General features: G+C 41.8%; 1 protein-coding gene and 1 long non-coding RNA gene across 5 annotated transcripts in view; one reads left to right on the top strand and one right to left on the bottom strand.

Moving 5' to 3' along the window:
* LOC117094434 overlaps positions 1-13,918 on the bottom strand; it is an 88,895-nt gene that overhangs the window by 8,952 nt on the left and 66,025 nt on the right. The gene's annotated exons all lie outside the window — the stretch shown is intronic.
* The window catches only part of COL4A3 (collagen type IV alpha 3 chain), a 148,579-nt gene that overhangs the window by 82,070 nt on the left and 52,591 nt on the right, over positions 1-13,918 (top strand). For 3 of the 4 annotated variants that reach the window (XR_004441545.1, XM_033229990.1, XM_033229988.1), the window contains exons 6-18: positions 321-383; positions 1,051-1,104; positions 1,923-1,949; positions 2,790-2,867; positions 5,861-5,923; positions 6,057-6,092; positions 8,038-8,079; positions 8,303-8,380; positions 8,840-8,902; positions 9,745-9,804; positions 11,105-11,149; positions 11,423-11,476; positions 12,682-12,723. Coding sequence is in view for 3 of the 4 variants with exons in the window: in XM_033229990.1 (XP_033085881.1) it covers positions 321-383; positions 1,051-1,104; positions 1,923-1,949; positions 2,790-2,867; positions 5,861-5,923; positions 6,057-6,092; positions 8,038-8,079; positions 8,303-8,380; positions 8,840-8,902; positions 9,745-9,804; positions 11,105-11,149; positions 11,423-11,476; positions 12,682-12,723 (705 nt within the window). In the remaining variant the exon portion in view is untranslated. The remainder of the gene's footprint in view (positions 1-320; positions 384-1,050; positions 1,105-1,922; positions 1,950-2,789; positions 2,868-5,860; positions 5,924-6,056; positions 6,093-8,037; positions 8,080-8,302; positions 8,381-8,839; positions 8,903-9,744; positions 9,805-11,104; positions 11,150-11,422; positions 11,477-12,681; positions 12,724-13,918) is intronic. The other variant, XM_033229989.1, reaches the window with a different exon arrangement.

Raw genomic sequence — 13,918 nt, 5'->3', positions numbered from 1 at the left:
CATCTGTGCACACTTTCCTCCTCTTTTTCCCTTCCTTTCTCCCCAGCTTAAAACAGCGTGTTAAGGGACTTTTTTATTTTATGGATAAAAGGCTTTTGCTTTATCTTAAATACCTGCACCTAACTTGATAAGTCTTCATTTTAGTCAGCCTGTTTAGTTTGCTGTTACTGGAATTATACATAAAACCACAATGTACATTTCCTACTTAACCATTTAAATAATCATTTATATTTCAAGAGTTATTTAAATCCCTCTTTTCCCTTGAGTTCAGTACTGTTTCTTGGGATGACCCTCCTCACTGAGACTTGTTCTTCTTCCAGGGCACCCCAGGCAATACTGGGCCTTATGGACTTGTCGGTGTACCAGGATGCAATGGTTCTAAGGTAAGTACTTTTCACACAGAAGATGATTAATAAATGTTTTGCTGAATGACTAAATCAAGGTGAAGTGGCAATGAAAGGAAGACAGGCTTCCCTTGAAACATTGCTTTAGACCAGAACCAACAGTACAATTTGGAGCCAGGAAACTTCCTATTTTCTTTCTTCGCATTGCTTGCTTTCTAATTGTCTTTTAAGGAAAGTTCTCCCACAGAAGGAAAACTTGGAGCTCAACTGGTTGTTTTCATCTGAGGCTGTGTATATAAATCAGAAATCAAAGCTTTGAGTGCAGAATTAGTTTTAGAGAAGGAATGACTGAGCTTTTCAGTGTTCACTCACCTCCTTTTGTTTTCGAACTGAGCTCTCCTTTTCTCCAGAATGGTGGCCATGAATGAACTAATTACTCAAGTTTGAAGGAAACAGCAATTAAAAAGTTCTTGGCGCAATTAGACTTTGCCATTTATGCACAATTTGAGAAACAGTATTCTAATCCTGTTTTTAATTAAGATAATGGTTTTTTGGTCTTCAGCCTCATGACCCAGTAGCCATAAGGAATTTGGATTACTTTGTCTAGATTTACCATTGCAAAGTTGGAAGCGAGAAACAGGAAAAATATCTGAATAGGCTATTCTAGAACAACTAAGAATAATAACAAACTTTGTATGTCTTTTAGGGTGAGCAGGGGTTTCCAGGACTCCCAGGGACAATGGGCTACCGAGGGATCCCGGTAGGTTTGCATTTCTAATCCCCATCAAAGACATAAAGCATAAATAAAAGTGGTCTACTCCATACGGCCATATACACAAATCCGTCATGACTTTAGGGAAGTCTGGGGTAGCCATAGTAGACATTCAACTAATAGTTAGGGAATGGATGAATACATGCATTATGAACGTTGGGTTAGAAGTGGAGACTTTGTTTTGCTTTTGAGACATCCAAGTGGAGATGCATGAGAGGTACTTGGATTCACTCAGAGAAGAGGTTCCAGCTGGTGGTGACTCAAGGAGTCACAGTGAGGAGAACAGGGGCTTAGAACTGAGACTTAGCTCCAGCGGTGATGTTGAGATCAAGGAGAATGAGCCTGTAAAGGAGGAGCAGCTCTGGTGGGAGAAAGAAAACCAGCAGGGGTGTATTATGGAGGTCCAGGAAAGACCTACTGTAGTAGAAGGGAGTGGCAGACAGCTGCTGGATGCTGCTGCAAAGTCCAATCAGAGGAGGACTGACATGTTGGCATTGGTTTTAGCAACATCAATATCATGTCTGACCATAGCAAGGGACAATTCCATGGCAGGATGGAGCAGGGGGCAGATTTGGAACTGAGGAAAGAGTGGGAAATGAAGGAAATGGGAAGTTCCCAGGTGAGACGAAGGAAAGACAGGACAATATGGTGGGAGGTAAAAGATTAAGGGAAGACTTTGCTTTGTAAGCCTGTGGGAGGTGTATGATGGGGAGAGGCTGCAAAACAGGAGAGAGGGCAGAGCAGACTGAGTAGGAGTGTGTGCGTTTGATTTTCCTCTAGTTGTTCATAGGCTGCTTTTTTCCTAGGGTGCTCCTGGTTTGAAAGGACAAAAGGTAAGTCATTGGTGGAATGCTGTCGCTGAAAACCTCTAATTGTACATATGAAAAAGACTTCTATTAAATAATGAGACTTAAGTCATTACAAATAAGATTTCATAATCCAGACCTTAATCATTCAGAAACAATAATAATTGGGACATGATATTTATTCCTATTAAATAGCTCCTTCTGGCTCTTGTCATAAAGAGTCTTACAGGTTTTGTATCATTGTTTAAGGAAACAGGGTCTTGGAGAAGAAAACTGACCTCATGCTCAGGGCCCCACATTGCTATTTTTGGTGTCTTGGGAAATGACTTATTACCCCTGCATCTTTCTTCTTTCCACTGTTTTTTTTTTTTTTTTTTTTTTTGAGACAGAGTCTTGCTCTATTGCCCAGGCTGGAGTGCAGTGGCATGATCTCAGCTCACTGCAACCTCCACCTCCTGGGTTCAAGCGTTTCTTCTGTCTCAGCCTCCCAAGTAACTGGGATTACAGGTGCACATCACCACGCCCAGCTAATTCTTGTGTTTTTAGTAGAAATGGGGTTTTGCCATGTTGGCCAGGCTGGTCTTGAACTCCTGACCTCACGTGATTTGCCTGTTTTGATCTCCCATAGTGCTGGGATTACAGGCATGTGCCACTGTACTGGGCCTACTGTAAATTTTTGATTTTAGAAAATAGGAAATTGCTTTGAAATCTTCATAATGGAATAATTACAAAATCATAAATCATTTCTCTGAGTATCTATCTTGAAAAGCACTTTTATCTTTGAAGAAGTATAACTTTGAATAAGCACTTGGAGGGGTTTTAAAAATATAACACTGATGATGTTTGATGAACTTCTTCATTTTCAAGGGTGCTCCTGCTAAAGGAGAAGATACAGAACTTGATGCAAAAGGCGACCCCGGGCTGCCAGGGGCTCCAGGACCCCAGGTACAGCACTTCAGAGAAGGTCCCTATTATTCTCAGTTCTTCACTCTCTCTTTCTCTCTCTTTTCACCTCTCTTTCCTCCATCTCTCTTTTTCCCCATAGGTTCCTCTCACTCTCTTAAGAAGATTTTAAATAGAAATTCCTATTTATTCTGTTTACGTATCTGGCCTCATTTCATTCTAAAGCTTTCACTCTGTTCTGGAAAACTACATGATGCTGATATGCAAAGATGATCTGCGTATGTTTTTCATCCTCTTCTTCATTCTCAGTCACCAAGCTGGCCTGAATCTAACAGGAATAGTTATGTTCCACTTAATTTGTATTTGTTGAAAATAAGGATAGATTTGTATCACACATTGAATATTATTTAAAACTGTAATTTTAAATAACAGCCCTATTTTAAAATTTGCATAATGATAAAAGGTTTTTATTTAAATGCAACTCTCTCCAGTTGAAGTTGAGATAATAAAGAAAATAAAGTTTTTTTTTATTTAAATGCAATGCTCTCCAGGTGAAGTGTTTGCTTTTCTGATTTATATGTATGTAGCCTGAGTATGATCCAAAAGGGATACAAAGAGTCACAACTGCCTTTGGGTCTGTGTGCGCTTTACTTTGTGATTCAAAACGACCCTTTCATAGACGTAAACCTCAAGTGCTAACTTTCAGGTTATAATTATATATAACCAAAACTAACTAGTTATATATATATATGTGTGTGTGTGTGTGTGTTATATATTTACATATATGTGTTTTTTATATATATATATATATATATATATTTTTTTTTTTTTTTTTTTTTTTTTTTTTTTGAGAAGGAGTCTGGCTCTATCACCCAGGCTGGAGTGCAGTGGCGCAATCTTGGGTCACTGCAACCTCCGCCTCCCGGATTCAAGCAATTCTCCTGCCTCAGCCTCCTGAGTAGCTGGGACTACAGGCACGGGGCACCATGCCCGGCTAATTTTTGTATTTTTCGTAGAGATGGGGTTTCACCATGTTGGCCAGGCTGGTCTGGATCTCCTGACCTCAGGTGATCCACCAACTTCAGCCTCCCAAAGTGCTGGGATTACAGGCGTGAGCCAACACACCCAGCCAATTAACTGGAATTCTTTTAACTTAGTTCAGAATTATATGTAGAAATTCCTGGGTAGAGATGGGATATTTGCCTAAGTGAGTTTGAGTTGAGGCTGTTGAACTCCTGTGTGGTAAGCCATCCCAACTGAGGATGTGAAGTTAGATTAGGAGCTGCAAAAAATGCAGAATGATGCAGTTAGGAGCCATTATAGGCTTCTGAGAAGAGATGCAAGATATAGTGGCTCTCGCTTTTTTTGCTTAGAAAACATTTAAGAGTCCAGATGCTGAAGGCAGGGGATCCAGGAAGAAGAGATAATAGTAATCCAAGATATTGATACATTCTTTAAGTGTGTATTGATTATCATCTATGTATTAGTCATTGTGATGACGTTGAAGATATAATGATGGTACATTCGATTATACAAGAAATATTTTTTGGCCGGGCGCGGTGGCTCAAGCCTGTAATCCCAGCACTTTGGGAGGCCGAGACGGGCGGATCACGAGGTCAGGAGTTCGAGACCATCCTGGCTAACACGGTGAAACCCCGTCTCTACTAAAAAATACAAAAAAAAAAGCTAGCCGGGCGAGGTGGCTGGCGCCTGTAGTCCCAGCTACTCGGGAGGCTGAGGCAGGAGAATGGCGTAAACCCGGGAGGCGGAGCTTGCCGTGAGCTGAGATCCGGCCACTGCACTCCAGCCTGGGCGACAGAGCGAGACTCCGTCTCAAAAAAAAAAAAAAGAAATATTTTTTACCTGCCAACTATGTGCAAGGGGCTATTTCTAGGCTCTAGGAATACAGCAGGGCACAAATCAGCCAAAATGTAGATTTAAGGCTGGGCACGGTGGCTCACACTTGTAATCCCAGCACTTTGGGAGGCCGAGGCAGGAGGATCACTGGAGGTCAGGAGTTTGAGACCAGCCTGGCTAAAATGGTCAAACTCCATCTCTACTAAAGATACAAAAATTAGCCAGGTGTGGTGACATGCACCTGTAGTCCCAGCTACTTGGGAGGCTGAGGCAGGAGAATCACTTGAACCTGGGAACCAGAGGCTGCAGTGAGCAGAGATCATACCACTGCACTCCAGCCCAAGGACAGAATGAGACTCTGTCTCAAAAAAAAAAAAAAAAAATAGATAGATAGATAGATAGAAGATAGATAGATAGATAGATATTTAAAAATTTGATGAACCAGGCATGGTGGCATGTGCCTATAGTCCCAGCTACTTGGGAAAGCTGAGACGGGAAGGTCTCTTGACCTAGGAGTTATAGACCAGCCTGGGCAACATAGGAGACCGAGTCTCTTAAAATGTATATATATTGCCTTTATAGAGCTTACATTCTCATGGGGGAAACAAAAAAAGTGTAAATGAGTAACTCTATGGTGTGTGAGTAATAAATGCTAAAAATAAAAATAATACAGGAAAGCAGGATAGGCAGTGTCTGGGTTGGAAGGTGGGTTAGAACTTTGGATAAGCAGGAAGGCTTTACGGAAAGGACGACAATTACATAAAGACAAGAAAAGGAAAAGGGAGTGAGTCATACAGATACCTGGGAAAAGGGGATTCTAGGCAGAGGGAGAGCAGGTGGCAGGCCCTAACGCAGGAGCATGCTTGGCCAAAAGGAGAGACAGAGAAAGGAAAAGGGAGGAGAAAGGAGGTGGGAAGAAAGACAAAAGCAAAATTTTGAAACATCTGAAGTAAACTAACTACTCTGGTCATTTTAGAAACGGTATCGTCCAGATGGTCCTGCCAGCCTGTTACACATGGCAACACACTTTCTGATATTTGTTGTCATTAACTGCAGTCACTGAAAAGGGAGGTGTTAGGCTCTCCTGATTTTATTATTTTAATGCATTTAATTAATGGACATTGTTATTAAGTGAGAAGTAAAGTTAAACTCACTCTTATTCTTCTCTCAATTTCAAGGGTTTGCCAGGCCCTCCAGGTTTTCCTGGGCCTGTTGGCCCACCTGGTCCTCCGGGATTCTTTGTGAGTATCAAGTCATCCTTGCTACAGACTCTGTCAACTAATAGATTCATTATTTATTATTAACAAGTTATTAAAAGAATTTTTCTGGTTGGATGCATTTCCTGCTGTGATTTTCATTTGTGGATTTTTCTAGGGCTTTCCAGGAGCCATGGGACCTAGAGGACCTAAGGTAGACTACCGTTCATATGATGTAACAGCTAGCACACCCTACTCAATCTCAAAGTCAAACCTGGCCTGCTTCTTCATGTGGGTCACTGTTAGGTACCTCTCTGGAACTCACAAGGATTCCTAGCAGGGAAGAGCATGGCTAGCTGCTCTCACCTCTCTTCTCCTTGCATTTCAGTAACTTGATCCCTGATACAAAGAGTCTTAATTCAATTTATAAGAAGCTACTTATCAGGAAAAATGCAAGGATTCTTAATCCACAGGTTTTCCATTTCTGATCATCTCACACAGCACATTATCCTCTGAGTTTTTGTAGTATGCTGCTTCACAAAGCCAACCGGGTCTTACGCTAGTAAGTAAAAGATGACTATTTGTGTGCTCATTACACAGGGTCTTGCATGCGTTTCTGTTAAGACAAGGCTAGGCGCATTGGCTCACGCCTGTAATCCCAGCACTTTGGGAGGCAGAGGCGGGTGGATCACTTGAGGTCAGGAGTTCGAGGCCAGGCTGGCCAACGTGATGAAATCCTGTCTCTACTAAAAATACAAAAATTAGCCAGGAATGGTGACACACGCCTGTAATCCCAGCTACTCAGGGGACTGAGGCAGGAAAATAGCTTGAACCCGGGAGTTGGAGTTTGCAGTGAGCCAAGATAGCACCACTGCACTCCAGCTTGGGTGACAGAAAGAGGCTCCATCTAAAACAAACAAACAGAAACAAATAAACAAAAAACAAAAACAAACAAAAAACAGAAGTGCAATTGTTAGTTTAATTATAAAAATGTTGAGTGAGGCTGAGCCCCAACAGGAAATTAGTCCTAAGCACAGTATCTCCTACTATCAGGTAGCCTTTTCTTTCATTATTATTTTTCTTTTTTTTGAGATGGAGTCTCACTCTGTTGCCCAGGCTGGAGTGCAGTGGTGTGATCTTGGCTCACTGCAACCTCCATCTCCCGGGTTCAAGCAATTCTCCTGCCTCAGCCTCCCGACTAAGTGGAATCACAGGCGTATAGCACCACTACTGGCTAATTTTTTTTGTATTTTTAGTAGAGACGGGGTCTTACCATGGTGGCCAGGCTGGTCTCGAACTCCCGACCCCAGGTGATCCACCCGCTTCAGCCCCCCAAAGTGCTGGAATTACAGGCGTGAACCACTGCGCCTGGCTCGGGTAGCCTTTTATATGAGGTATTTTCTAAGATACTTTCATATTTAGTATCTTATTGGTACACACAAATACACACACACACACACACACACACACACACACACACACACGCATGCACCCTGAGAGATGGATAGGTTCTGGTTAAGTGAATTGTCTAATAGTACATGGCAGAGCTGAGGTTTAAAGTGTTTTGATTCCCCTCAGCTTTGGTCTAACAAGGGGAAGATCTGAGTACTCATGGGTGAAAAAGCAAGCAGGTATTAGTTGAAATGACGAATCAGCCATCATTAGTGAGGAAACTATTTGCATTAGACTCATGTCACTAAACTACCAGTGAAGTCGGGTAGCTGGAATTCTATTCTTAGATTCTCTATTAAGTATTGAATTTCAGAATCCTGAAATGCAGCTACCCATTCTTATTTTTAAAACAAGAAAACAAGGGCATCAGGAAGTTAAGTAGCGGCCAGTGGGATCAAAACTAGCTACTGCAGAGCCAGAAAAATATGCTCTGAGCTGGGTTCCTTTCCCTCCCCCACACCACTGCGTGTCAGCATTTGCCATGTTCGCTTTCTGTTTAATCCCTTAAGCTTTCTGCACCTCAAGAGTTCCTCCTCTAAAAGAAACATATCAATGCTCTTCTCTAAGAAATAGCTAAACTAATTTATCATTCTAAAATGAAAGTTAAAATATAAATGCTCAGTTACAAATATTGGAACTTTGATGAGTTTAGACTATTTATTCATATTTATTTTTAGAAAATAATTTGATTTTGTGTTTTCTTACAGGGTCACATGGGTGAAAGAGTGATAGGACAAAAAGGAGAGCGGGTAATTTAAATACTATGTCTTATTAGCAAGCAAGATATTGTATGTCCCAGAGCATATCAGCCTATACCGTTTACTTACTGGTCAAGTGGAAATGGATGGGCCTTCATTTGTTCTATCTTCTCGTATAAGCACTAAAGGGGAAAAGCAGACCTTTCAAATGTAGTAACATTGAAATGGTGATGCTGTTGTTTATTTTCTCACTCCTAAGTGTTTTTGTCTTTAGGGTGTGAAAGGGTTAACAGGACCCCCGGGACCACCAGGAACAGTTATTGTGACCCTAACTGGCCCAGATAACAGAACGGTAATTCTTCAGTTTTATGATCAGGGTTGTGCCTTCCCGTGTCTAGGACGAAGTCTTCGTGACCCTGTACCTCTTTTACAATATCTTGTTATCTAAGCCCAGTTCAGCCCAGCTTCCTCAGCCAGCCAGAACCTCCAGGATTTATTCCTTCCTGTCCTTTACTCATAAATCTTGGAAACATTACACAGGGATCTGAGGCTCAGCTTGGACAACAGAGTGAGGCTTTATTTAAAAAAAAAGAAGATACTTAAAAAAAAAGTTTGCAGGTAGCTTCAGTGAGTTCACAGGTATAAAATTTGAAATGTGAGAAATGGAAGGTGTATTGGGTTGTATTAACATAAGGCACATTCATAGTTTGTAAACCCAATTTATTGAACAGATAGAGGATTTGTCTCACTGTTGAATCAGTGAAATCTCATTTCATCCATTTATAACAATGTTGAACTGTTTCTTTGGCAGGACCTCAAGGGGGAAAAGGGAGACAAGGGAGCCATCGGCGAGCCTGGACCTCCTGGACCCTCAGTAGGTTATTTAAAGTTATATTGTCCCCATAACACACAAAGTAGAGCCCTAGTATTTAGTTTGATGTGTGTTTTGTCTTAAATTTTCTTTTTTTTTTCAAGAAAGTAAAGGAATAAAAGAATGGCTACTCCACAGGCAGAGCAGCTATTGCTTTTAAGTCTTAATATTGGCTAAAATACAATAACATTTGACTGCAGAGATCATGAATACACTAGAGTTATTTTACAGCCATTCCTTGCTGAAATCCTTGCACTGTTGTACATGCATCCAATGCCGCCCATCTTTTTTTTTTTTTTTTTTTTTGAGATGGAGTCTCGCTCTGTCGCCCGGGCTGAGAGTGCAGTGGCCGGATCTCAGCTCACTGCAAGCTCCGCCCCCCAGATTCACGCCATTCTCCTGCCTCAGCCTCCCGAGTAGCTGGGACTACAGGCGCCCGCCACCTCGCCCAGCTAGTTTTTTGTATTTTTTAGTAGAGACGGGGTTTCACCGTGTTAGCCAGGATGGTCTTGATCTCCTGACCTCGTGATCCGCCCGTCTCGGCCTCCCAAAGTGCTGGGATTACAGGCTTGAGCCACCGCGCCCGGCCCCAATGCCGCCCATTACAGGCTTGAGCCACCGTGCCCGGCCCCAATGCCGCCCATCTTATGACTTATCTTCAGCATCAGCTTTTTTAGCATCTGTTTTTTAATTACTATTCATCAATAAGATTTCTCTCTTAGATGACTCAGCACTTAAACATGTTTTTAAATGGCAGAATAACCAAAAGGGACAAATTAATAAAAATCAATGTAAGTAAAAAAATCAGTAATTCATAAAACTTGACATAGCTCTGCTTAATACAGGGACTGCCTGGAGAATCATATGGATCTGAAAAGGGTGCTCCTGGAGACCCCGGCCCGCAGGTAAATTTGGAAATTCGGTGTCATGTGCAGTTTTGATTAGTCAGGACTTGGGACTCTTTAGGTTACAGGAACCAGATGCCCAACTCAAATTAGCTCCAGTTAAAAATTTTTGTTCTTTAAGATTTGGGAGGCAGGATTTACCTGCTCAAGTATCTAAGATGTTCAAGGCTAAAACAGGGTTCAAGGACTTCAGAGCCTGGAAAAATGAGGGCATGACTCCCTGTCCATCTCACTTCTGCTTCTCTCTGCATATCAGCCTCATTCTTTCCTCTGGCAGATGATCTTCCATGTCAGGGGAGATGGGGAGAAAGAGTTACCCTTGAGCAGACAACTTCAGGCTGATGGCATTAGAGGAGAAAGAGAGCCTCTCTCTCCCTGTGTCCATTTATAAAATCTCAGGGAATTCATCTCATTGGCCCAGCTTGGTCGTATCTGTTCTCACTCTGGAAAAAAGGCTGTGACCAAGAGAAAAGGGTACTATGATTGGCCAGGCCAGTGGGGCAGTGGACTACTCAGATGGACAGTGCCATCAGAACCACCCAGAGTGAGGGAAGGGCAGCCCCCACAAAGGATATAGGGCAATCTGTGACCAGAAGTGGGTGGCTGGAAAAACGGAAGCAGCAGGGCCCACAACCCTACCCAGATCCATTTGGGAAAGATTTAAATCCATCTATTGTGTTAAATTTCTATAAGTTATACTTTTGGAAAAGTAAAATCTATAAACATTATACGTAAGCAAAAAACATTTTTTTTTGCCTCAGGAAAAAAATATTCAATGAACATGATTTTTAAATTTTATCAGGAAATGCAAATACCATAAGTCAATCAACGCTGCTGGTTGAGATACCATACTATACCTTTTATACATGTATTTAAATACAGGCACACCTGGATCCGAGGAATTGCCAATATTTCAAATAAATGAATAAACGGACTGTGAACACCTTCCCTTTTCTAGGCTTCCTTATTTACTTCTCTGCCCAGTGTGATTTTTATTTTCCTTCCAAGCTCAGGATGAACAGCATCAGGTCTAATTTAAGTTTGGCTGTTAATGTCCTTCCTTCCTTCTCTGACTTTCTCTAGTTTCCCATTCTGACTGGCTTCTGCCTTCCCTGGAAAGAGAGGGCTGTTGTGTATTCTGTGGTTAATAGTTTTTCCTTCTAACACCTGGGTGAGGATCTTTACTCAGACTTTTCATGCCTGAAGTCAAGAGGAGATGATCATATCACTTAAGATTTCCATATTTGTAAAGTTAGCCATATTTATTAAACTTCATGTTTTTTATTTGTTTTTGCTGTAGGGAAAACCCGGTAAAGACGGCGTTCCTGGCTTCCCTGGAAGTGAGGTATAGACTTGATTTGGCCCATGGAGGTAGTAAAAATGTCAGTCCTACTAGCTGAAGAAGGAATTTTAAAAGTCACTAAATAGTTATAAACAAACAAAAAGCTTACAGGTTTTAAAAATTGCACTTGGGAATCATAGTTTTACATCTCCACTGTGAAGAGAGATCATCTGAGCACATTCCTTTGTTTCAGAGGAGTTCAAATTGCACCTGTTCCCCCCCAGAAGCAGTTGGCTCCTGTGTCTTCTGACCCATTCCTTTTGTTCTTTTCTTTAGGGAGTCAAGGGCAACAGGGGTTTCCCTGGGTTAGCAGGTGAAGATGGCATTAAGGTAACCCTCTCCCTAATACCCTATTTTTAATAGGTTGGGTTTTGCCTATGCTTTTACTTTTACCTACGTCGTGGACCTAAGTACAAGGGATTACAATAACAGGCTTCATTCAAATACGCTACTAGGTCTGTTAAGAAGAAAAGAGAGATGTGGCAACTTTACTTAAACATTTGAAGGGTGTTCTTGAGGAAAAGATATTAAACTTGTGCTGTGTACTTGAAGCTGTCTGACTTAGGGCCAGTGAGATTCCAGCTTCCCATGAGGAAGAGGTAGAAAAAGACCTACAATTGTAGGAAGTTTGTGGTTATTTGAGATCAAGCATAGGCTAGACTTCATGAGTCTCAATCTGAGTCATGATACATTGAAAGCTTGTGGTCAATTAGTTGTGAACTGTATTCTGCACTTCTGACAGTATGTTACAAACATTTTCAAGTCATGTGTAGTCATGTGTTACTTAAAGATAGGGATATGTCCTGAGAAATGCATCATTAGGTGATTTTGTCATTGTGCGAACATCATAGAGTGTACTCACACAAACCTAGATGGCAGAGATTGTTACTCTAGGCTACAAACCTGCATATCATGTTACTGTACTGAATAACGTAGGCAATTGTAACACAGTGGTGGGTGTTTGTGTATCTAAACATAGAAATTGAGTACTAAAAATATGGTATTATAATCTGATGAGACCACTATCGTATACACAGTCCATCATTGACCCAAACATTGTTATGTGGCACATGGCTATATATGTAGGTATATGTGCAGATTTAAGATTTACCCTTTAACCATATCACTTCCAGTAGAATTCTGAAATGCCTTCTTGAAGGAAAGGGGGTTGGTTACAGCTGAGACACTTGGAAATGCGTACAACCCACAGTCTGATATTTCTGTGCCTCTAACCAGGGTGAGAACACAGGAATGAGAAATGTACATGAACGAGCACTGAAGATGGTGTTGTGAAAGAAACCTGGAGAACCACCAGGGCAATAGCAACTTCTGTACAACCTTGTAGATAGGATTCCTTCCCCAGATACGGGTTCTCCAGGAAAATAGTTTAAAGTCAGTGTCCCTTTAACTTTCATTTGGTTTGTACATGACATCTAAACATCAATATACTGTTCATTTTAACTATACATCTTGCTTTTTATATGTAAATACTTTGGGTGACCATATTCACAATTTGTAATTGTCTTTCACTGTAGGGACAGAAAGGGGACACTGGCCCTCCAGGATTTCGTGGTCCAGTAAGTGTGATTAAAGACAATATCCATGCTATCTTTGATCAAGTTCTTTAAAGTAGCAAGGAAATTTTGAATCAGTGTCTCTCATTACCTGTGTGAGAGAGATTGTAACATTTACCTCGTTATCAAACCAGGGCAGAAAATAGCTGGTCACTATTTGTCCCTTTGACCATGCGTAAATATTTCTATTTGATCCCTGGAAGGTACTAGTGATGCCCATGCTGGGCTATGGAAGAGACGAAAAGCTTTGTCTAAGCAGCCCAGGCCCAAGGTGATCCTGCATCTTCAGGGTAGAGGAGGACAGTGAGGCAACAAGGGATGAAGAAGTCAACTTCTCCTCCCCGGCACCTGGGCCTGGGTCCTGAGCTTTTAGGCAGCAGACACTAAACTACGGGTTTAATACATGGTCAGCGAAAAGCAATCATTCCAGCCCAAGCTCTGTGTAGCAGGCAGTGCTCCCCTTCCCAGCAGACATGTATTTGATGTCAGCTCCTAACTGCAGAACAGCCACATTCTATATTCCGTGACTCTGCAGCTGAAGAAGAGAAGAAAGGGGACCCAGACTCTGAGTGCTGGCGTCCGTTCATCTACCTCAAAACACAGTGGTTCTCACATTCAGTGTGCCAAGCAAGGCTGCCATGAATGATCATGCAGGTTAAACAAAATGGCACGTTGTGGCAAAAGGGTCATGAGGGGAAAAAGTGTCCTGTTAAAAATGCAGTTCTCAGACCCCCATGCTCAGTAATGTAACTCAGGAATTGGAGTGGGGCCTGGAAATCTGCATCTTTACCCTGAAAGCAAATGATTTGGATGCATAGAGCCCCTGTCTTAATCTGTTCTGTGTTGCTACAACAGAACACCTGAGACTGAGTAATTTATAAATAACAGAAATTTACTTTCACAGTTCTAGAGGCTAGGAAGTCCAAAATCAAGATGCTGGCCCTTGGTCTAGTGAGGGCTTTCTTGGCTGCATCCTCACATGGCAGAAAGCAGAAGGGCAAGCTGGCCTGAGGCTGCTCGAAGCCTCTTTTAATAGGGCCTTAATCCCATTAATGAGGGAGAAACCCTTATGGCCTAATTACCTCCTAAAGGCCCTACCTCATACTTCTATCACATTGATAACACCTGAATATTGGAGGGGGCACACTCAAACTATAACAGTCCCAAAATACTTTGGTGGAGTTCCCAGGAAGATTAA

Source organism: Trachypithecus francoisi, unplaced genomic scaffold, assembly GCF_009764315.1.
Source record: "Trachypithecus francoisi isolate TF-2019V2 unplaced genomic scaffold, Tfra_2.0 Lachesis_group13, whole genome shotgun sequence".
Classification (NCBI taxonomy): Eukaryota; Metazoa; Chordata; class Mammalia; order Primates; family Cercopithecidae; genus Trachypithecus; species Trachypithecus francoisi.
The sequence above is the reverse complement of the archived record's forward strand: the minus strand, read 5'-3'. Positions and strand labels throughout refer to the sequence as shown.